The 23,520-nt window shown below is 48.5% G+C and overlaps 1 protein-coding gene across 11 annotated transcripts in view; it reads right to left on the minus strand.

Moving 5' to 3' along the window:
- The window catches only part of ITPR1 (inositol 1,4,5-trisphosphate receptor type 1), a 161,208-nt gene that overhangs the window by 54,753 nt on the left and 82,935 nt on the right, over positions 1-23,520 (minus strand). For 4 of the 11 annotated variants that reach the window (XM_048315664.1, XM_048315665.1, XM_048315666.1 and 1 more), the window contains 10 exons: positions 23,142-23,168; positions 22,183-22,303; positions 20,889-21,073; positions 20,569-20,717; positions 19,573-19,684; positions 16,097-16,123; positions 6,973-7,008; positions 5,392-5,442; positions 1,886-2,018; positions 1,061-1,251 (listed from right to left, as the gene is read on the minus strand). In XM_048315664.1, the coding sequence (XP_048171621.1) occupies positions 1,061-1,251; positions 1,886-2,018; positions 5,392-5,442; positions 6,973-7,008; positions 16,097-16,123; positions 19,573-19,684; positions 20,569-20,717; positions 20,889-21,073; positions 22,183-22,303; positions 23,142-23,168 (1,032 nt within the window). The remainder of the gene's footprint in view (positions 1-1,060; positions 1,252-1,885; positions 2,019-5,391; positions 5,443-6,972; positions 7,009-16,096; positions 16,124-19,572; positions 19,685-20,568; positions 20,718-20,888; positions 21,074-22,182; positions 22,304-23,141; positions 23,169-23,520) is intronic. The other 7 variants (XM_048315670.1, XM_048315669.1, XM_048315671.1 and 4 more) reach the window with 5 other exon arrangements.

The raw sequence follows: 23,520 nt of genomic DNA on the forward strand, positions 1-23,520 counted from the left end.
CCTTTAGCACTGGGGTCCAGCACAAGCAAAGGATCTCTCCCCGTCAGGCTGGTGCTGAGTTTGTTTTTCCTTCCAGCATGACAGTGCAAGGTTACCTGAGGCTCCCCGAGAGCTGTAAAGATGAAAGCTCAGCTTCCTCTACATTAGAGAAGAGCAGGAAATTTAAAGGCGTGACTGTCCCCCAGGAATGTTAATCCTGTCACTGCAGTTTAAGGTGACACAGGATTTTCAGCACTCAATTTCCGCTTTGTCTTTTGCACAGAAGTTTCATTCCAGAGCTTATACACAGGGGAATAAGGAGGGTACTGACTACAGAGACAGACTGAAGGAGCCCAGAGACATTGCCTGTCCTCTCAAGGGAAGCTTGCATCGACACAGGAGGTGCTGCTGTAGGGATCTACTGTGTGCTTTAACCACAACAGTCAGTTATAACTGGCCAGGACTCAGCCCCACAGACAGATTGCAAACACAACACGTGCAAAGCCAAAAGAATAAGATATCACATACTCAATCATCTTTGTATGCAAGTTTTGCTGGAATAAGGTTTTACTTTCCATTTGGAAGAATGTAAGAGCTCGTTGGTGTGTGTTCATTAATCCACACCAGGGACAATTTTCATTTAGGAGAATCTAATCCTTACTGAAAACATGGAAAGGAAGAACAGTGAGACTGCAGGAGAGCAGTGGTGGTCTGGAGTTTACCATACACTTATTTCAAATTCCAGTCTGAAATTTAACAGCTCATTGTAAAAGTCCCTGAGCACACTGCAGTTGCTTAAGTTATTTGTAACAGCAGTCAGTAACTTACCTACAAATCTGTTTTATTATACATTCCTCTATATTGCCCTGGGAAAACACCTCAATTACCCAGTGCCCATGCAAACATTTAATAAGTTCACTTTTGCATGGCAGACACTAATATTTCCCTTAATTACAGGTCAAAGATCATTCAGTCATTTCCCCTCCCACCTCCTTAACCCTCTCAAATTTCCTGGATTTCATAAAAACATTTCCCTTCCCGACACAGTTCAGTCACAAGACAGAGTTTTCCATTTCCCTACCTGTATCGTGGTGTTCCCACCTTCCAGCAGGGCAATGGCCAGCAGGATGCTCTCGTGGAAGACTCTGTCACTGGTGGCATTCATGATGAGATCTATGACCAGGTTGGAAGCACCTTCTTTATCCAGGTGACACTGGACATCTGCCAGGCTCATCTCCCCTCGGCTCATCGAGCTCGACCCGGAGCTTCCTCCTATAAAGGTGATCATGAGAAACAGGTTGGCACTGACCCCAGGGGGATGGCAAAGCCAGGCTGGACAGGGCTTGGAGCAACCTGGGATAGAGGAAGGCATCCCTGGCTCATGGCAGGGGTTAGAACAGGATGAGTTTTAAGGTTTCTTCCAACCCAACCCATTCTGCGATTCCATTAGTGACTTTTCTAGCAATGGCCTCAAATTACATAAACTTCACTGTATAGCTGACTTCAAATGGAATTTTTGCCCATCCTACCACACAAACTCTCAGCAATACCACAAAATGCTTTTGTTCCAGACACAGTTAGTAATCTGACATCCTTACGGGCACATTTCTTAGACGTTATTGCAAACATTAAATTGATCAGTATTTCTAAGTACATTTATTCAAAGCAATGTCCCAAACGTCAAGCCAACCCAAGGCAGTCACTGGAAAGTACAAAGAGCTCTGTCTGCTAGTTTTGTCCTCAACTGCAGTCACCCACGTGGACAGTTCTACTTTTTTAGGAGCTCACAGGAAGAACCGTGAGGGAAAAACATCCTGATTTCAGCTGTGAGGTGCTGATTTGCCAGGAATACAGAGCCCCAGAGCATGGGAAGGGCAGCCCCAGGGGTGAGCAGAGCATGTCCTACCTCCTGGGCCAGCCTTGCCGGAGCCGCCGGCGGACAGGGGCCCGTTGCCGAAGGTGGTGAGGCTCTCGCGCCGGCCGGCCGCTCGCACGTTGCCGTAGTAGCGGTTCACCAAAACCTGCCTCAGGGCCTCGCCCTGGAGTCAAAGAGCAGAAGGAAATCAGGATGGGAGCTCCTCGAACAAAGCAACCACCCATGTTCATTGGCAGCAGGGCTGCTGTTACCAGTACCCTTCTTGTGGTGAGGGAGAGGGGAATGAAACCCTGGAGAGTTGGAAAAATCCACCGAGCAGCTCCCAATGTGCTGGGGCAGGCTGCAACACGGAGGGGTCTCACGGGGCTCAATAAGATGATGAGTTCCCCCATGCAGCACAGAGACAGCTGCAGCTTAGGTTTTGCATAAAGCTTTCTAGACCGATTTAATTTTCAGAAAGTTTTGCTTTAATTAAGTTCTATTGTCTCAGCCTTAAATGCAAGAAAGTTGCATCTGTACAGCACCAACACAAAATCAAGAGGTGGATTAGAGGAAGAGGAACATTGGAAATGATCCTGTGAGGAGCAATCCCATCTCCTCACACCTCTCCTGTTTTGCCATCCCACCAAGCCCCTAGGGCTGTGTGCTCTGTTGTCCCTCCAGCAGCAGCTGACATGATCCACCAGCTGCTGAGCGGAAACCCGAGCGATCTCGCTGGATCCCGGCTCTTTGTTCCCTGCTGGCAGGTGCCCGAGTCACGCCAGCCCTCCCATCCCATCCCATCACACAGCAGGTCCTCACACAACCCCAAATCCTGGGAGCACCGGGAGCTCCGGCGCAGCTCCCAGCACAAGCCAGCGGAGATCCAACATCTCCAGGTGGAACGTCACCCCACTGCTGTCACTTCAGCCTTCACAGGAATTCCCAGGAATTCGGGGAGCCAGACAAAGCCAGTGGCACTGCCAGCGGCGACAGCACACAAACACCGCATGGGGATTAAGGGATTTTTGTAAAGTCTTTGTGCACAAAGGAAAACGGGATTATTGTCACCAGGAGCTCCTGCCCTGCTAACGGCAGCGTGGTTACAGCAGCACCATCCCAGGACAGTGCTGCAGAGGGGAGGGAGGGGCTTTTCTGGGGATTCAGAAAATAGACAATAATTAAAAAAAAAAAAAAATTGATCTAGCCAAAAATAATTTCATGTTAAAAATATGTCCAATGAACTAAAGCATGTTATTTTTAATTCTATTCACAAAACTTGTGTTTGTCACTGATTTTCAGTTGTATTTCAAATTAAATTGGTTGTCTGACTACAGATTCAAGATGGCATTTAATACATTAGCTGTCATAAAAGTGAAGTCTTTTCAAACTTTCACAGGAGGCCTTTAAAACACAAGTAAATGGAACAACATAAACGTGCATTAATTGGCTTGTACAGAACTCCAGCCCTGCTGCAGTCCCACTGATTTGATACACAGCTGGCGCTGAGAGGGTCACTTCAAGAAATCCTTATACCCCAAAAGAAAAAAGACAAAAGCCTGTCTGATAATCAGGTTCTTCACCAAATTTCAGAAATCACTTCCACAGGGAGAAGCCCAACACACGCCTGGAGCTGGCAAGGGATCTCTGCCCTCCCCACAGGGCTGGGGCTCAAGTCAGGGCTCCCACTGCCACCCTGTCACCACAATCCAGCAGCACAGAAATGGTTCCTGTGGATTATCAGTGTGAAAGCTGCAGCACGGGAGCTGCATTTTATGGGATCAGATGGGGAGGGAGCAAGTGTCAGGGAACAGGATGTAAAGTAAACACGAAGTCAGTGTTCCAACCAGCTGCTTCCAAAAGCTCCCAAACAATAGAAAAAAAAGGGAAATTCCTGTGGAAGCAACAGCAGAAGGAGATGAGCACTTCTCCTAGGGGCACAGGCTTCCCATCACCACTTGGGCCAAAGAGTGAACATGTGGGACAGGCAGGAGACAGCTCAGAAGCTCCAGCAAATTCCCGTCCCGGAGGAGCTCCTGTGACTGCCAGCAACATGAGAGTGTTTTAGTACACGAGGCAGTGCTGTACCCACCTCCCTGCTCCCAGCCTGGCAGGTAGGGGAGGCTACGTGACAGAACAAGGCCAAGCCAGACAGAAAAACCCTGAACTACATCTTCCTTGTACATGTGCACCGACTAGAAAGGCAGCTTGACACCCAGATGGGCCCTAGGACACAAATGGTTACAAGGGAGCTCTCACATTAGCTTTCTCCTCCTCTGTTGAACTAACTGGCAGCCATCGTGTCAGCTGGCATTTAATCAGTAATTTCTACCACTTACTACACAGATAACACACAGCCAGCCTCAAGAACAGCTGCTCAGCAAACTCCACCTTGCCTGAATTCAGGAGGGCAACCAAAGCTCCTGGAGCTGTCCGCAGATTCTCCTTCTGGCCCCTTGTGGAGCAGGAAGTGATTTCTATTCTATGGTCAAAATAGTTGGGGCGAGCGGAGAGCTGACCAGGACAGACCTGCAGCACCTCTGGTGTCTGTAGGTGTTGTGTATCCAAAACAAGACAAATCAGCAGAAAATACAAGCGGGAACAAGTATCAAGCAGTTGCTTCTAGTCAGAGTGTGCTGGTCCATGGTTTCCCAGGTCTGGCAATACACAGTCAGCAGCACTTCACATTCTAACTGGGAAGAAAAGCTTTAGTTCCCACAAATTTATCCAAACCCATGGTATCAGCTAAGAAAATATGAGCATGTGATCAAAGTAAAAGGGAGAAAATATAAGCGGTATTTAAGAAATGTTCTAATTAATTCAGCTGCAGTGCTTGGCTCCAGAACAGCTCTTTAACCATCCTGTTAGTGCTGTGCACCACTTTGATGAAGGCAGTGTGCAAACAAATATCAGATGTTTGGCAGTAACCAGAAAAATCAAATATGGTACCTAGAAAAAAACCCAACAGTGTCCAGTTTCATCTGCATTCACCACCAGGTAAAGTAAGAGTGAGTCACACAGAACCATCACTGTACATGTACCAGCAATGCAGATGCAACACACAACTCTAAGCGATATCAGAAACCTGTTACAAGCTTTAAAACAGAGCACCTTTGATATTTTAGGGTGAAGCAGTTGTAAGTTGCTGCTGTTGTGTTCCCAACTGCAAGAGCAGAAGAAATGGAGAAAGGGACCGACGATGCTGATTGTGCAGCTTGGCTGGGTACAAAGGGGTGGTGTGGCCAGAGGAGCCAACTCCATGAGCACTGATTAATGTCAGCCCACGAGTGTCACCACCCAAGGGCAGTGTTCTGACAGTGTGAATGGAGCACACCAGGGCCTGAGTTTAATTCGGAGCAGCCAAGCACTCGTCCCTTCCATGTAACCCCAGAGAAGGGCTCCAGCACCTCATGCTGTAAATATGGCTCATTTTTTAGATCTTCCAAGAGCCCAACAGCCAGCACTTAACCCCACAAGCTCCTTACATGACTTAGGCTTCGCTGTTTACAAGGGAAAGGTAGAGATTAGCTCTGAATGTGCTTGACTGCTGTACATACCCTTCTATGGTCCTCCAGTTGCCTCTGTGGTAGACTTTGATCAAGCTCCTGCTGTGCGTGCAGAAAGTTCATTTTAAAGCAGAACAACACTCAAGAGACACCAATATCTTGGCACTCAGGGGAATATTGGGGAAGTCACAGCTCGATGCAACAGGGGGAGATGAGGGAGATGGACTCACAAGCCATCGAAACAGGACACCTGCCCTCTGCCAGCCCTGACCCCTCTGCTCTGCCACCCTCACACACCCCCCTGGCATGCACGTGTGCCAGCAGTCCCGGGTTCTGAGGAAACACAACGTCTGTCTGGTGTCACAGCTCCCAGGGACACACACAGGTTTTCGGGGAGCTCAGCCCACGCATGCCCATGCACAGACACAGGTACACCCCCCCAGCCCACTGGACACACACTCTGAGGGTGAGGAGCTCCAACACATCCCACCGTGGTCACTGAAACTCATTTGAGACTGGGGAGGGCCTTTGGAACAGCCTGGGGGGCTCCCTTCCAACTCAGGGACGTCAGTGGGGAGTCACTGAACAGAGCCCCTTGGCACGTGCACGTTTCCCAATCAAATCTCTCCCATTTCAGACATTCATTTTCAGGAATGCAACTCCCACTTTGCAAAGCTGAAGCACATTGAGGTTTTGCTGCTTTAAAGCATCTGAAAAGGTGTAGAATAACTGTTCTACACAGGGACCCAGCAGAAACCAGGAGCCATCTCCCAAACATCTCAAATCCATTTGATGACCACTCAGAGTTTTGGGTTACATTTAAACACTGTTCCACAAAAATTACAAATACAAAGGTCTAAACCACCACAAACATTTCTTTTTCTACATGATTTCACATTTATAATCTTCACAGCTCAGAGAATCAACACACTCCCAGATTTAGACTTCCATGCTGTTTCACTTAGGTTTGCACTGATTTGGCACCAGTTGTACAATGGACCAATGCCATGTCTGGATGTCCCATGAATTTCAAAGGAATTTAAGATTTGATAAATTTTCCTGCCTTCTTTTTGGCAAATAATCTGCTTTATGCACATAAAGGACATGTTCCCACATATCCAGTTCCCCTAAAACCAGTGACCTTGACAATATGCAGTGATCCTGATCATCCACTGGGCCATTTTAAATGGGACACCAGTTGCTCTGGAGTTATGAAGCTTCCATTAACAACTTCTGACACCTCCCTTTCTTTTAAGCATTTAAGTTTTTAAGTACATGAGGCAAAGGGAAAACCAAATTCTGCATTAGGAGCCAAAATGAAGTCTCATTTTGCCAATGCACGAAAATTTGAGAGGAGACCTTTCCCAGTGCCACCCTTAAAGCATAAGGGAAATGGCTGAAAGGAACAGACTTAGGATGAGTTTACTTTTTTTTTTTTTTTTTTTTGGTGTTTTCAGACTACCATGCTGATGCTGTATCGGATTAAGGGACTTCAACAAATCTGCTCATTTCCACTGTCTAACACCACGCAGGAACACACATTTCACAGGGGTTTTTACCAACAAGACACTCCACTAGGACTACTGAGACACCAATATTTGTGTGCTGTACAAATATAGGTGGCTGACACACCTCTACAGGGCTCTCCGTTTCTGGAGCTTGCGGCAGCTAGTTGAAAGTAAAATGCAGAAAAATTAGTCATCCCTCCAGAATCTTTCATCCCAACAGCAATCCAGTGGTCAACAGTGAGGGGAAGGGAGCTGGCAAAGCACTTGACATCAGCTGAATCATCACAAATGAATTGTAGCTGTAATTACTGTTTACACCCTCCCACCCTGCTCCTGAAAGGGCCACATTTGGAAAATTTTGCAGGTATGCTTTGAACATCCCAAACTGCTCTGCATGAACTCAGAGGCACAAGCAAAGAAATGTAATTGCAGGTGCCCAGAGCACTTTTGGGGACCACACGCCCAGGATCCGTGACTGGAATGCTGCACATCCATCCCAGTGGGGAGGAGGAGGAAGCCAGGGCTGCGTATCACAAAGGCAGCAGCCTCATAATTTTAGTTTAAAAAAAATGTATTCTGTGGATTCTCATCTATAAACATACTTTTCTCATGATGAAAGAGATAAGGTACAGCACCAAACAGGAACAATGAAGTAAGGGCCTGAATGGTGACAGCTTTTCAAATTTAAAATGCTGATCTTCAACTGGAACAGATGAAGACAAGTAACTTTTATCTAGCTGAGCACAGACACACAACAGAGAGGTGAACATTCAAACTCAACTGCTGATTTAATTGTGGGGAAATTGCTGTAACTTCCCAGGAGCAGACACCAGGAAATAACACATCCACAATCCTGTAACCCCAAACTGAGCCACGCACTCATGGCCACGTCTGCCCAGAGGCCGCAGGGATGGACAGACCAATGGAGCACAGACTGGGAGAGCAAACCAGGATCTGCTGCAGCCTGGGGAATGCCCAGCAAAGGGAGAGGGAGGCCACAGATCCAGGAGTAGGGATAATGAGACTCCACTTCCCAGGAAGGAGCCCCAGGAGTGAGCGCTTCTCCCGCCGTGCTCCACGAGCAGGGGCTCCTTGGCCAGGAAAAACCCTTCTCCATTCTCCTCCTAAGGGACTTTACTCCTGGCCAGCTTCCACGGCCTTTGGTAGTCGCTTCCTTGCATTGTCACCACTCCTGGACACGTCTCAAGCATGCAAACTCCTTCTCTGGCCAAATGGAAGCCGTGAGGACTTAATCCAGAGGAGCACAAGTGAGCAGGAAGCAGCTCGTTCCTGCAGAGGAACACACCGTCCCTGCCCTGCCTGCTGCTCCCAGGCTGCACCCGTGTCAGGTCATGGGGAGCCTGGGCACATTGTCCCGACTGCAGCACTGCCTGGGGCACAGGAAACATCCCTGCCTTCTCCAGGAGCCAACAGCAGCAAGGAAACTGGGCCTGTTCCCCTGCAGGGGAAATGAGGTCCCTTCCTCCAGGGGAGGGGAGACTGGAGCTGACAGGTCAAGTGGACATGACTGCTGGACTCAGGATTCCAAACAAAAGTTTACTTCTGGCACTGGCAGAGGTTTCCCAAAGAAACTGGATGATTTTCCATCCCTTCAAGTGTTCAAGGCCATGCTGGATGGAGCTCTGAGCAACCTGGGCTAGTGGAAGGTGTCCCTGCCCAGGGCAGGGTGTGGAACTGGATGAGGTTTAAGGTCCCTCCCAACCTAAACCATTCTGGGATTCCTGGGCTGATAGCTTGACCCCATTTCAACCAAACATACGTGTACATTTTGGGGTTGAAAAGCAGCACAGATGAAGAATCAGCACAAAATTAGTTTGCTCTTTCCCAAGCTAAAATTACATATTCCAGCTCACAAATTCCTGTGCCTTCCCTCTGTGGCACAGACAGCACACCAAAGCCAGCCCCACACACTGCCCCGGGCAGTGCCTGCGTGGATCATCCACAGCAGCACAGCCCTCAGCAATCTTCCAGTAAGAATATAAACTCCAAATCCTGAAATCATTATTCTCTGAGTCAAAAATGGGTTCAAACAGCAAAGAATCATTGAGCTATTGTTGCTGTGCTACACTTTGCACTCTCCTGTGTGCTGCAACAGCAAAGTATGACCTTATGCTTTACAAGGATTGAACAGGGTGGGAGAGCAGCCCAAAGCAGTAATTGTCCAAGATTTCTTGTGCCTCCATATATTTCAGCTCTCCAGCTATATAAGAAAGTGATAGTTTAGGGGGCAGGGGCAAGTTTGTGGAATATGAAACACAGCCAGGTGAGCAGCAGGATGCAGTGGACAGCTTTTAAACCAGAACCCAGTGGGTGGCCAGGTCAGAGTCCAACATCTGTGCTTTTTACAAGCAGTAGGGAAAGGTCCTTTCAACTTGCTGTGCAAAACCCTCTCTTCCTTTGAAGTTTCCACTCCCCCAAGGCTGGCCAATAAACCACTCCTCATGAGCCATGACTGGAGATGTACAGGAACTGACCCTCTGGTGACCGGAATGCTTCCAGCATCTGTTTCCCCAGCACAGGCCACGTGTGCTTCCCAGAACGGACTGTCTGACTCAAGAGTGGATGTATCACCACCAGAGCACGTGACAGCTCCAGGGCAAATTCACTACATCTCAATTTCTGAGATACAGATGAGCTTTCCATCCTTTTTCTTTACAGTTTGGAGGAACTCACCCAAGTTTTATTCTAATTTGCTTTCAAAACAACAATCAGGATGAAACTTATCTAATCCTTCCTTCACAGAAATTCAAACTACTACTGTGATGGAGTGGAAAAGCAGAAGGATTTTCATTCAGGTCTGAAGCATCAGAATTGCTTTTCTCCATTTTTTTTTAAACTCAACTATGCAATAAACACCCAGACCACTGAGCACTGAAAAAGCTTGAAATGCATTTAAAAGGCTGGTGGAGATTCCAGTTCACATACTGGGCCTGCTCCAGAGAGTGGCTTCAGCAAAACAGGCTGGAAAGCATCACACATTGTAAATAAATGAGAGGGAAATAATCTTATCAGAAACCCCCCATGTTTGTGAGAGCACACAAACACACATTCAAAAACCTGGTCCTTCTCTCTTCAGCCTCACCAGACTTTGGAATTTTGACAAAATAACAGACAAACGAGCACAATTCCAAGCACAAATCTCCTACGCTTCAGGCTGCCCCGGAGTTCTAAGGACTGAGAGGTGACAAACCTCAGACTGCTGAACTGCTGACACTTTCCAAACTTCCACACAATTCCTTCAGGTCTTTCTCCAAACATCCCTCTCAATGGGACAGGAAGGCAACCAGCTGGTGCAAGGCAAGAGTAAACTGACACCTGTCCTGGGAGGTCCTCACTCAACACTGAGCTCTTTGAGGAAGCTGAGCCAAACTCCATGGATTTGGCTCCACAGATAACACAGTGGTGAGGAGTGGGATGCCCTGGGCCATGCAGGAAGTCGGGTTCAATCACTGAGAGGTCCCTTCTGGTCCCGAAATCTGTGAATTCAGGAACTGACCCAACTCCGTGCATATGGCATCTCATTACTGGGGTGGCAGGGGGAGACATTTGGCAGAAAGAAGGAAATAAAAAGGGAAAAACACAGCTGCAGAGTCAGCCAAATAGCACATTAAGCTTTTGATAGCCAGGCTTTACATCCAGATGCGAGGAACTGGAGTGAAGATGTCAGCTGAATGTTATTCTGAAGCCTCTGCCTCGGCTCCTGCACTGCTATCTCCAGCATCAGCTGGAATTCCAGTGGGAATGGCTGTTCAGATTGAGTCCTGCAAGTCCCTTTCCACTTTTTCCTCCCTTCTCTGAACGTCTCTGCTTTTCCCTTTGAAATACCATCAGCTCTTCCTTGAAAGGCACACAGCAAAAGCAGCACCTTGTCTGATTTGTGGCAACAGACAAGAGCACAAATTATGTTGCTGTCCTTCATAACTCTTTAAAAATACCACAGAACTCTGTGCAGCTTCCTTGCCAAGTCCCCTTTGTAAAGCCAACACTGTTACCTTGTGGAGTTGAAGAAAAATTTGGATAGGAAATTTCTAGCCCCTGCAGATGATCTGTAGGTGTTTGTCAAACAAGCATTTGACTTGTTATGGAGAAGTTTCAGGGCAGAGGGGAATAACTGGGACCCAGGAGCACTGAACTGCTCTGACAAACTTCCCACGTTACATTTCCCCCTGTACAGACATTGCATTTTCAGGGATGGAGGCTCTCAGACCTGCCTAAATCGGGCAGAAGAAGGAGACATGGGGCAGCACCTTGTCCTGACACAGGTTCCCCAGAAGGCACGTGGGATTTTGGGGGCAGGGGCAGCCCCCCAGCTCCCCGAGCCTCCTAGCCCTGGCCTCACCACACACCCAGGGCAGGGACCCAGCTGAATATCCTCCCTCTTCTCAGGGAATGTGCAGAGACTTTGTGCACTGCCAGTCAAGGAGGTGGCAAATCTGGCACAAGGGCTGCCAGTGCCTGCACTCAAAGGTCACCAAGATCTGCCTACGGGAATGCCTTCCCTCATTTTCCAGAGTTTTCAGTGGAGAAAACATATTTTAACTTGGGCTGGGACTTTCCAGGAGCTAGAGACCTCAGTGTCTGCCCTTCAGTGGGAGTGCAACCACTTCCTCCTCTTTAAATCCGTGATCTTGCAGGACCTCTACAGTAACTGAATACAGTAAGAACTCCTTTCACAACACATTTTACAGCAGCAGTTTTAATTAACCAGTAAGATGGTATAACTATTATTTTTTTGGTGACAAGTAACTATAGGAAATGTTCCAGTCTCCTTTTCCAAAGAGCTCACCAATTCCAGTCCGTGTTAAAAAAAAGCCCTGTCCAAAGATTGCAGGATTTCTCAAGGGGAAAAAAAAAATATAAAGCAGCCCACAAAAATTTATGAGTGCCTGCATTTCCTCTGCTTGAGACATAACAAGTGAAGCACTGTCTAAGTGCAAAATACACAAGAGAAATGACTGTGGAGTAAGCTCTCTGCAAGGAAAATAATTCCCAAGTGCAGCTTTCCAGCTCTGAAAAGGTTAATACACTTCCTGATTCCAATCAAAAATGCATAAAACAGCACATATTTTGCACCTTAGCCACTCAAATTTTAGTTTATCATAGATGAAGAGCAGTGAGAAGGTTAATTCAGGCAACCCCTTTGAACCAGGATCTTCAGTTCCCTTTTCACCTACTTGAAACCTCAAAACCAAAGGAAAGAGGTGAAAAAACCCCAAACCTAAACTCTACTGAGCGGGTCTGCAAGTGTATTTTACTGGATAGAGCTGCCTTTAAATGTATCAGCTGCATAAAGAAGTGTCACTACTGAAAAAACAGGTAAAACCCCAGCACAACCCTAAAAAATACCTCAGTAACTACAAGGGGAACTCCGTGTGCTTACAGAGTTCTGCTGGATTTGGTTGGATGGTTGCTGGCCCCTACCCCAGCCCTGAGGGTTGGGGGGGAGCAGCAGAGCAACCCCATTTCACCCTGGAAAATGAGGCAGAGCTGCAGTGCTGTGGGATCAGCCTTGGGAAGCAGCAGCAGCAGCAGCCCCAGGCTCGGCCGCTACCGGCACAGGCTGCGGGCCAGCGCCGGTGCCTGTAAACATCCCCAGCGCCTTTATTGGCAATTACTGCTGAAGGTCACACATCAGCAGCGGGCCTAAATTCCAGGAAAAAAAGCTCTTCTTATGTAACTGCTGCCTGAATGTTGGCAGGTGCCCAGCGGAACAGCTCACTGCAATGTGGCTGGGAGGGGAAAGAGGAATTAAAAAAAAAAAAAAAAAAAAAGGCAAAGTAGGCCATCTCCCAGCGCGATCGGCATCCTGCGCGTGCCACCTGCAGGTCAGCACCAACGGGGCCCTGCCTGGCAGGCGTAGAAGATTCATGGTTTCTCCACCATGGGTGTGTTTTAGTACCCAGGGCTCGCACTGCAGGTGGAAACTGGGCCACGGTGTCCCCAGACGGGGACGTCCGAGGGGAACGTCCTTCCCAGGCCGTGCTGGGCTGGCCTGGAGCACCGGGAGCCCGCGGTGCAGCTCAGCCCCAGCGTGCAGCACCGGGAAATCTGCATTTGCATCACGCCTGCACCTTTCAGTGCGTTGGGGATTGAACTGACAGCAAATTAAGTTGTTGTGCCTAATTAGAAGCAAGGTTTAGCTCTCGCTGTTGTGCAAAGCGATTCACACTTGGTGGCACCGAGGAAGAATTTACCTCTGCCCTGAGACAGCAGCACAGGCAGCAGCTCCATCAGGAACAGGATTAGAGCAGTTCCAGCCCAGGCAGGAGGCCATCAACAGAGACTCAGCCCAAGGGCTTTTAAGGACAATGCCCTGCCTTGGGGTTTTGGCTTTATCACCTGAGACACCTGCACAGAGCCAATGTCAAACACACCCTGTTGAGCTCTTCAGCTCCAGTCAGAGCCTGCAGCTCCTGATCCCATCCCATGCTCCAGCAGAGGCAAAGGGCAGCCCCGACACCACCCAAAGGCCAAGCTCTGAGCACACAACTCCCCAACACCAGGACAGAACCAACACAACCACAGTGCAAGTGTGGCGTGACACAGTTTACAGCTGCCCACGGTTTTGCATTTCTATCAACGCTGCACCACATCTCCTTGGCAAACTGCAGTTCCTCCCTGTCCCTCCTTTCCAACACAAAGGGAATTACAGATAGACCCTCAGTAGAAAGCAAGTGAGTTAGGACAACAGCACCAGCCCTGCTGTTCCCTTCCACTCCACTTCTCCAGCATCCCAGGCCCCCCAGCTCAGCCCGGTATCGTCCGGGGCTGGTGCCAACCCCACACTCAGGGGATCTCCAGCCATTGGGTGAATTCCAGCATGATTCCCCCACTCCAAAGGACACTCCCTTCTTCACTGACAAAAACGTTAAAGAGGGTCTATCATGACTTCCTATCACAGCTTTCATTAACAAACACATGGATCTCCTGGCATTTTTAATAGCCTTTGTTTTTTGGACCCACTGCTCGCTGGGTTACCTTGCAGGACACAACTAAGATAACTCAACCTGCATAAAAAACCACCATGAAATCATGCCATAAGCAGTTACTTCAGTAGAGTTTCCCCTGAGGGAACAAGGAGCGTTTCAGCTGATCAAAACAATTTAATTGTGCATAGTTTTGACAGAAAAGCAAGTTAATAATTCTACTAATAATGGAGATTTTTGTATTCTTTGCCCTAAATGTTTACAGTTTCCAGGGTTGACAAGGGGAAAATAAGAAAAACAGAAAACCCCAGGATTTCTGAGACTTGCCAATGGCTCCAACTCCATCTGAGTCCTTTTCCTTACACAGCCAGAGCTCAGTGCTGATGGTTATACACACACCTGCTCCTTCCGTGCACTTGCTCCATCAAGGAGCAATAAAATTCCTCCTCTGCAGCCTCCAGACCAAATCCTAAATTGCTCTGCACACTCTGGCTGATTTACTGCAGGCAAAGACAGCACATCACAGCCAGAAACCAAAGGGAAAGACTTTCACATAATGACTTAATTTGCAATTAAACAATTCAACTTTCTCTCTGAAGTTTCTCCAAGCTAAAATTATAGATATACACACGTGCTATTCTGGGAAGCTGCAGCAGCACATCATCCAAAGGACCTGGCCTGATGGAAATGGTTCTGTGCTACAGGTTAATTTTTGGAAACCAGAGCAGACTGCTGGTGTGTATGCCCCAGGTAAGAGGGGAAAAAATCTGGGTTTGTTAACAAAAAAAACCCAGAGAAACAGACAGCAGAGCACCTCTGTAATGCCAGAAGTGTGTGTGAAGCTTGGAGACACACCTGAGATCTCATCCCAGCACAGCTCAGAGGCGATGGCAGGGCAGGAGGTGAACTTGTGCAACAAGAAATTTGTTTTTCCAAGTCACAATCAGACTCTGGGCTGAAAGTAGTGATAGGAAACCCATGACATTTTTCTTAGGGAAGGGACCTCCAAGCCTGACTGGACCTTCAGCTCCAGCCCTAAAAGTCCTCCTGAATAAAAATACCCTCCAGGCCAACGGGGTGACGTGCACAGTATTTGTCTACTTCAGTGACAAGCAGTTTGGCTTTCAAGTCCATTTCACCAGGCAAGGTCCCCAAATATTTCATTTTCAGAATGAAGTTTACCCAGTGAATTCAGGTGATTAACATCAAAATTAACAAGTCACACCAAAAAATTGTTTTCTGTAGATTTCACTACCTACTCCACTAAATAAAGGTCAGAAATGCTTTAGACATTTTAAGTGGTTGAGCTTTGCTCCAAATAAAAGGCTGGCTTGGGAGAGAACACAGGAAACAAAGCACTGAGAGGAAAATACTTCTTTTTTCCGTGGTATTTCAGTAAAATAAGGTGCCAGTCAATCACTTTCTCAGTATTATACATTTATGCAAATTCCACGCCCACACCAGGGTTTTTTTGAGCTGATGAGGAAGTTGCACTGCAGAGGCAGCTCAGCTCCCTCCGCCCTGCACTGCTGCCCCGACCAGACACTCGGCTTGTCAGAGTCCTTGGAAAGCTTCATTTCAGTTAAACTCCAAGTTTTCCCCCAAACAGGGCTTTTCTGCCTGTGCCAGCACGGACACAGCGCAGTGCCAGCCCCGGGGTGATGCAGGAAGCTTTTCACCCAGAAATAGCTTCCCAAGACACCGATTCCACAGGGTTATGCACCACCCATCCCACTGCCTGACGTGGCTTCACACCCAAACCTGACTGAGAGGCACAGGAAGGGCACTGGAATGTTCTCACGAGCTGCAGGACTGTCACCTTTTTGGGAAAAGCAGCAGCACGATTTCTGCACAACGACCTGCCCCTCCCCAGTGCCACCTGCACCCCTGCTTCTGCATGGACACAACTGAACGTCACTATTTAGTTTTCCAAATAAAAAGAAATAACCCCTTCACATATGACACAGGAATGGTGGCTAAGTGCTAAATGCTGACTGCTTAGAGCAGCTCATCCTCCAGATCTGATCCTAAACTCCACAGGATCTACCACGGCACCAGCTGATTGCAGACTACCAAAAATGATAACTCCATTTGGATTAATATTCCAAGTAATGACACATGGAATTGGTTATGGTAACTATTCCCAGGATAGACACACAGCAGACTGAAGACTTCACTAATTCACTGACACAGGCACACAAATCAGAACGCTCAGTGCTGCAGAGACAGGACAGATCACAGGGCTACTGGTAAAACAAACACCATAGAAACAACACTGGAGAAAAGAAATAAAATTAAAACCTCAGCATTATCCAATTCAATGGTAATCTGCCGGGAAAGAAAGAAGGGGAAGAATTGAAAGCAAGGATTAGTAAGAGAAATGACACATACATTTCATGTTAGGATCTTATAAATCATTTAACACTTTAATGCTGCAATCCAACATTATTTCTGCAGTGGGCACGAGGAACATCTGCCAGCGCCGGTTAGGGAACAGACGCTGCTGGGAAAGCTGTGCCAGGGAGCTTGGGAGGCAGGATGTGCCCTGGCTTTGTTCCTGTGCCAGTGACAAACCACGTGGGCTGGCTGACCTGGAGCCAAGGACTTCACCCTCGGGCATGGGCACGGGAGTGTCACGAGCTGTGAGCAGCAGTGGCAGTGCAGGGGCTGCATTTCCACTCTGGGGGGAAAAATGGAGCTTTCCTATCCAAGTCCTGCAGAGCTGAGGCGAGTCAGCTGGTAGGCACCCGGAGAGACGTGCATGAATGACATGTTTCAGCACAGTGAAAAACTTGGGTCTAGCCTACACTGTCAATGTAGTGCAGTTTTGTGCCTATTAAATACTCCACAGTATGCTCCCCGTCACTGAGCCATCCTGAGCGTGTGCCAAGCGAGGAGTCTTTAGCAATATGTAAAAATTTGAGCCTTCCCACAGGCTTCTGTACATCTGTGCTCTCCCCACGGGTTTTGCTCGCTGCTGAGGAGCCCCAGCTGTGGGACCTGGGTGACAGGAGCACACCCCTTGTCCTCCCTGCACTGCCCACCTTCACCAGGGACACAGGCCAGGAGGGTGAGGTGTTCTGTGGGCTGGGAGATCCAGCAGGAGAGGAGGAGCCCCATCCTTATGTAATTCAGGTTGTTCCAGCGAGCACCACGTGGTGCTGCAGCAGAATCACAGGCGCTGCCAGAACTGCCCCGGCGCTCTGTGGCTGGACACGGGTGGGAAGGGACAGCTGAGAGCCCTGGGAGAGGGACAGCACACAGGGTGACAGCTCTGCACTGAGAGGGGTTCAAATGGGCTGTCAGGAAGAAACCCTTCCCTGTGAAGGTGGGGAGGCCCTGGCTCAGGTTGCCCAGAGAGAAGTCCTGTGACTGCCCCAGTCCCTGGAAGGGTTCAAGGCCAGGTTGGAGCACCTTGGGCTATGGCAGGGATGGAACTGGGTCATCTTTAAGGTCCCTGGAAAGCCAAGCCATTCCATGGTTCTGTGCTTGTGAGGTCAATAAGCTGCTCACAAGGGTAAGTTCTGCCACCTCAATGCGTGGAACCCACGTCTATGTAGGGACTCCAGGACTTACAATGGGGTTTTCACAATGTAAGAGGGTTTTTTCCTTCTTTTTTCTGTTACACTACAGGATGATTTTGAAAACAAAAGGTGCTGCCTTTTAGGTAGCGACTAAATTCAGTTCTCTGAGTCACAAGGGAGAACAAATCCGACTGCACTGCTCACAGCCAGACAGTAAAAGCTGTTCTACTACTACTCAGTCTATCTGTGAGCAATCAGCTGCTTCTTCCGACTCGGAAATCACTTCACAGGCAGGCATATCCTGACTCCTTATGTAACTGAGCTACTGCTTCAGAAATTAATGCTTCTGCCACACTTTGAAGACTTTTTTAGCATCTTGTGGGGTTCTCCATGGTCTGAATGGTGCAAGGTATGTTAACTGCAGCTTCTAGAAATACTGCTTCATCCAAGTTAGCTGAATAAAGTCTAAGAAACTCCTAGAAATTGATTTCCATTTTGGAAAATCTCTCAGTGGCCAACAGCATTTAAGGAAAACCCTCAAAGCCTTGACTTGGGTCTCACTGGTGTATAATATGTACAGTATGCATCACCCACTGCTTTTATTACTTAAGGTGACCTTGGACAGTGGCTCCTAGCTGTTTTAACAGGAGAGGGAACACTGAGCTGCTAAAGAACTGTGAAATGTGATCTATGGTGAACCTGTTACACCCCCAGGGCTGAACAACAGGAAGTACCAGCCCTCGTTAGAGGATCACCAATCCCATTCCCAGGAGCAGACTGACTTCTGCAGGCCACAGCCAGCCCCTGCCAGGTGGGATGTCTCAGCGAAGGGACCTTGAGGAGAGGACACAAGGTGATGCCCCAGCACAGGATTTGGCCACTTGAGCAGAGAAGGACGATGTGCTCCAAGCTGACACCTGCAGCTGTGCCCTTCCCTATGAGCCTGCTCCCTCCCCATCCCACAGGGATGTGCTGCTTTCCTGCAGCTGGCTAGGGAATTCCCTCCAGCCAGTGGACTTCCTCAAAACCACTGCTGCTGCACCATGAGAAGGCCCCAGACAGCAGCAGCGCAGCAGCCGGAGCCGGGAGCTGGGCTGTGCCTGGCAGCACATGGGAAGAGTGTTCCTGGCAGGGCAGGCAGCACACCCCTGGCCATCCCTACCCTTCGGGCATTTTCCTGGGAGTCTCCTGCTCCCTGGCACTGCCTGTGCTCCCTGGGCGTGCTGGGAGCAGCCCACACGTGCACATGCACACCCACATGTGCCAGGCTCCCACTATTCCCTCCCCAGAGCCTGGGCACTATGTCCTGCTCCTATCTCCTGGGGACATTCCCAGCTGGCCACGATGCTCCAGGTTCCTCTGCCTGTGGAGCATCTCCCTCCCTGGCAGCTGCTACAAATGAATACTGCTGTTATGAAACACTGAAGTTTTTGCCCTTTTTGCTGTGAGTTGAGCACGAGGCAACAGCTCCAAACCCAGCTGTGGGGGAGAACCAGACTGAGACACCACCTGCTCCTGGGCACAGCCTCCCGTGGCAGTGAGAGCACTTCCACATCACAGCTTCCCCCAGCCCCAGCTCCTGCTCCCCAACACCTTCACTGGAAGGGGTGTTCCTCTGTACCCACTGGGTGGCATGGGAAGAACCTCAGCTGATTAGAATTCCAGGAGAATCCCCAAATCCCAGTCTCAGCTGACTGTAGCCATTTCTAGGAACACAAGCATATGGGTGCATACACACCCTCCTGATGTAAATAAAGAATAGGTCTGTACCTACAGAAGAACGTTCTTCTCAACCAGTCAAGAGTTGTATGTAGGAAAGGGAAAGAAGAACCATGGGTGGGTGTACAGAGTGTTTCCATCTATAAATCACAACAAGATCACTCAGTTGTACACAAATTCCAATTAACTACAAAACACCCTCTTGTTGCAAGGTTACATGACCTGGTGAAGAGTCACCTAGACCCAGGAAGCAGATAAAGAGGTTATAGCCTTCATAAAAAGGTAACAAATTGATATTTTTGAGTGCCAGCAGCTGCAGGGATTAGACTTAAACTTGCCAGTCTCAAGTAGAAAAGCAACAGAAATAAGCTTAACTTCAAATATGATTTCAAAGGTATTAGTTGACTAAAAATGTTTTGTTCCAGTTCCAGCCTAGAAGTGCTTACACATACAAAACACCTTGAAAAAGCAGGAGTTTTATTTTCCTTTACTGAATAAAGACAGTGTTTAACAGGATGATGGACTGTACCTTACCTTTTCTCCATAGCCTCTATCTTTGGTCATCATTTCCCTGAGCGTCTGTAATACCTTAATGCACAGTTTCTCCTCATTCTCCTCCAGCAGCTGTTTTGTGTGCTTAATTAACCTGAAAAAAGCCATCAATCAGGTTAGTGCAAATATTCTAAAAATGGGCTAAGATACATGTGGTTATCTTCATTGGTTTATGCTGCAAACAAGCTTTATCATCACACTCTTACACAACCATTTTGGAGCGTTCTCTCCAGAGCAACAACCGACAGCTACCAGGGGAAGCTGTGGAGGAACCTGCAGTCCCTGGGCAGGAAAAGAGCCAAAAACTCCCTCTGGCTGCAGGCAGCAAGGAATCAGTGGGATCCAGGACCTGATGGTCCCCCAGAATGACCACTTAACAGTAAGAAATCTATTCCACTTAAAAACCACACTGAGAGTCCCAGATGGTGCAACCTGAAATCCATCCCACCCAGCTCTTGGGACTACCTCAGTGCCCAGCTTCCATAACCTCTGTATAGAGCCCACCCCTCCAGGAGGTGATGGGAGAAGCTGGATCTGCTTTGAATTGCCCTCCTACATGACCCTGTAATCTTTCCCCTTCCTCCTCTCTAACTGTGCTGATGCCCGTGACAACAACTGATCCTGATGTGTTCACCCTCACAAACATGACTGGGCTGAAGGCAGGTATCAATAACTGGGATCAGCTCAAAACTTAATTCTTTTGTACAACTGCTCAGGACATTTATATCCTCCAGCAAACGGATTTTTAAGCATTAGCTGGGAGAACATATCAACCAGTCTTTCCCCATTCCCACAAGCAGGTTCCCCCCCCCCCCCCCCCCAAGGAGAAATTGCCTTGACCATATCACAAAATACTGATTTTTACAGGTATCTTAGAGGATATCAAGTATTTACCAAGCTCAGCAGGAGGGTTCCATTCCACAGGGCATGGGAAGATTGGGAAAAAGCAAAACAAGCCCGACTTCTAAGACAACTTACTTGCAAATGAAACCTCCACTTTCACATTTCCTCCTGGCATCCGTGTTCTCTGGAAAGAGCAGCTCAGGCCTGTGGAGCACATCCACCAGCACTGACAGCTCTGCCTGGACCAGAGGGCGCAGGCGATCCTCCAAGGCTGACACTATGTCCTAGGAAACAACCACAGCCAGGTTTAAACTAACATGAACAACACACACATCTATAGGTGAAGTAATTTTACAAACGGCAGCAGAGGGTCAGGACAACCAGGTCTGTCCTGCCTGAATAAGTTAAAAGACCTCAGGGTTTGGTCAGGTGAGACGTGGGAGCTGTGCAGTCACCTGTAACCTCTCGATGATGTTCCTGTAGTCCCTGGAGGCGGCGAGCACCGAGTCCCTGCGGGCGGCGTTCCGCGCAGTCATCCGCCAGTTCATGGCAGTCTTCTGCACGATGTTGTGGGATTTCAGGAACAGGTTGTTCACCTGACTGTCCAAGTCCACGGGAATTGCAATCGCTCGGCTTTTTGCTGCAACAAGCAAAATCAGCGGGAATTGAGCCCAGAGCTCATGAACCAACACAAAAAAACAAGACAAAGGTCTATGTAATTCCTTCCTTCTACAAACTCTCCTTCACAGCATGAGAGGAAACAGCCTCTAGCTGCACCAGGGAAAGTTTAGATTAGACATTAGGAATTTTTTTTTTCACAGAAAGGGTTGTAAAGCATTAGAAGGGGCTGCCCAGGCAGGTGGTCAAAAAAAATCCTGTGGCTGTGGCACTTGAGGACATGGTTTACTGGTGACCACGGTGGTGGTGCTGGGCTGATGGTTGGACTTGATGACCTTAAGAGATCTTTTCCAACCTTAACCATTCCATAACTCTCTGAGTGTATTCTAAACAGGGCAGTGCTCAGTCCCCATGCAGGGTCAGGCCTGGGCAGGACTATGTTTAGAGGCTTCCACACCTCAGAGCTGTCACTGTTTTTAAAGTGTGGGAGTAGGAATCTGTCCCTAAACACACACCCCCAACAACTCGTGCTGGCACAATTGGACACAAAACCAGAACCTGACCCCACATCCAGTGCAAGCTACTCTTGCAGACACTGAAGGTGGAGCAAATTTATGGGCAGGAGTGGGACTCCCAGATGCACCAGGGGAGGGTCAGGTTGGACATCAGGAGTTTCTTCATGGAACGGGTGGTCAGGCATTGGAACGGCCCAGGGAGGTGGTGGAGTCCCCACCCCTGGAGGTGTCCATGGAAAGCCTGGATGTGGCACTCAGTGCTCTGGGCTGGGGACAAGGTGGGGATTGGGCACAGCCAGGACTCGATGATCCTGGAGGGCTTTTCCAACCTCAATGCTTCCATGAAAAATATCTTCCTGCTGCAGATCACCTGCGGGAGGACTACAGGGAGACTGCAGAGAGAAAGCACTTCAGGTGACAGTGACAACACCCACTGCTCAACCATGATGATCCATCAGCACAACCCTGGCTTTGTACTGAGCCTGGATTATGAGTAATCCCCAAGTGGCACCTGCAGGACGCAAACCGCACCGTCCCTGTGGCAGGATGACACACAAGCAGCAAGTCCTGGATGGCCATGTCTGAGCAGGCAGCTCTGCTCACACCCACTCCTTACCTACGTCTGAGAGCACCCGGATGCAGCTCTCCACAGAGGCCTTCTGGCTGGGCATGAGCCAGGTGCAGTGGTACACCCTGAACACCCCCTGCAGCAGCTGCACGAACACGGGCTGCCGAGTCTGCAACGCAAGCACAGCACAGTCACAGCCCTCACTCTGAGCTAACCCCAGCCCCAGCTCAGCAGCACTCTCCAGTCACTTCTAACTGGTCTGCAGCACTTGTTGGGCAACTCCCTGTGGTAGCTGGGCTATCTACCACAGGATCAGCAACTGGATGGGAAGGGTGGGAACCAGCGCTGGAAGGGAAACATGAAACAGGAGCTTCTACAGCAGAAAGCTGTGGTAATTGAGGCTTGACTAAGCAAAGGAAATAAGCAGTCACCTTCATCTGTTTAATCAGAGCTATCAGCAACCCTGGCACACAGATTCCTCTTTTAGTGTTGACCAGCAGCTGACTCAAGAGGCCACAGGTAAATGGGACTTGGCTGTGTGACAGCACAGCTCCAGAGTTGAAAACTCATAATTCCAAGCATTATTAGCTGGTATCTAATTCACTGAGAAACCAGCTGTGTGTTATTTGGAACACAGGCAGTGGCTGGTGGCAAACACTGCAGCTGCTACAGATCAGCCAAAACCCAGGTGTGGTTTTCACCCCTGAATTTCACAAGGTGATCTTCCACTACAGACAGGTGAGCTGCTCCAACACACCCATGTCCATGAGTTCCTTCACCTTTGCAGCTGCCCAACAATAGTGACCAAAACTCCATTTGGCTCTGTACAGTGATTACTTAGCCGAACAAAGTATTTTACCTGTAGAGGAAAGAGTATTTTAAATATTTCAGACTGAGAGGGAACACCCCATGTCCCTGTGCCCATGAGCTATGGAATGCTTCTATCAGCTAAGGGAACTACACCACAGTGCAAACACCACAGGACTTAGGAACCAGGGAAAGAATACCTCATTTATGCTGGCCAACAGTAAAGCCTGTTTGCAAGAAAAGAGTGTAGTTAGAGTAAAAAGCCAAACCTATTAGCTAATTAAATCTATTATATCAATTAAATAAAATGCACAAGAGGAGAACCAAAATGCAAGCCCCCAGAACTGCTAGGGGGCAAATAGCCATTATCCTTTCTGGAAGTAAGACAAACACCAAAACCATGGCAAACAGCAGCATTCACCCAGGGCCCTGAAAATACCTGCATGTTTGGATTTAAACCACCCACACATTCCTTTCGGTTCATGTCTAAAGATTTTTTTTTTGGTCTTAAAAAGCCTTTAAGATGTTTCACTTGCTTAAACAAGGTCAATAAATCAAATAGGAAATTTACTCCATGTC

The sequence above is a fragment of the Corvus hawaiiensis genome, chromosome 11 (assembly GCF_020740725.1).
Source record: "Corvus hawaiiensis isolate bCorHaw1 chromosome 11, bCorHaw1.pri.cur, whole genome shotgun sequence".
NCBI classification, from domain to species: Eukaryota; Metazoa; Chordata; class Aves; order Passeriformes; family Corvidae; genus Corvus; species Corvus hawaiiensis.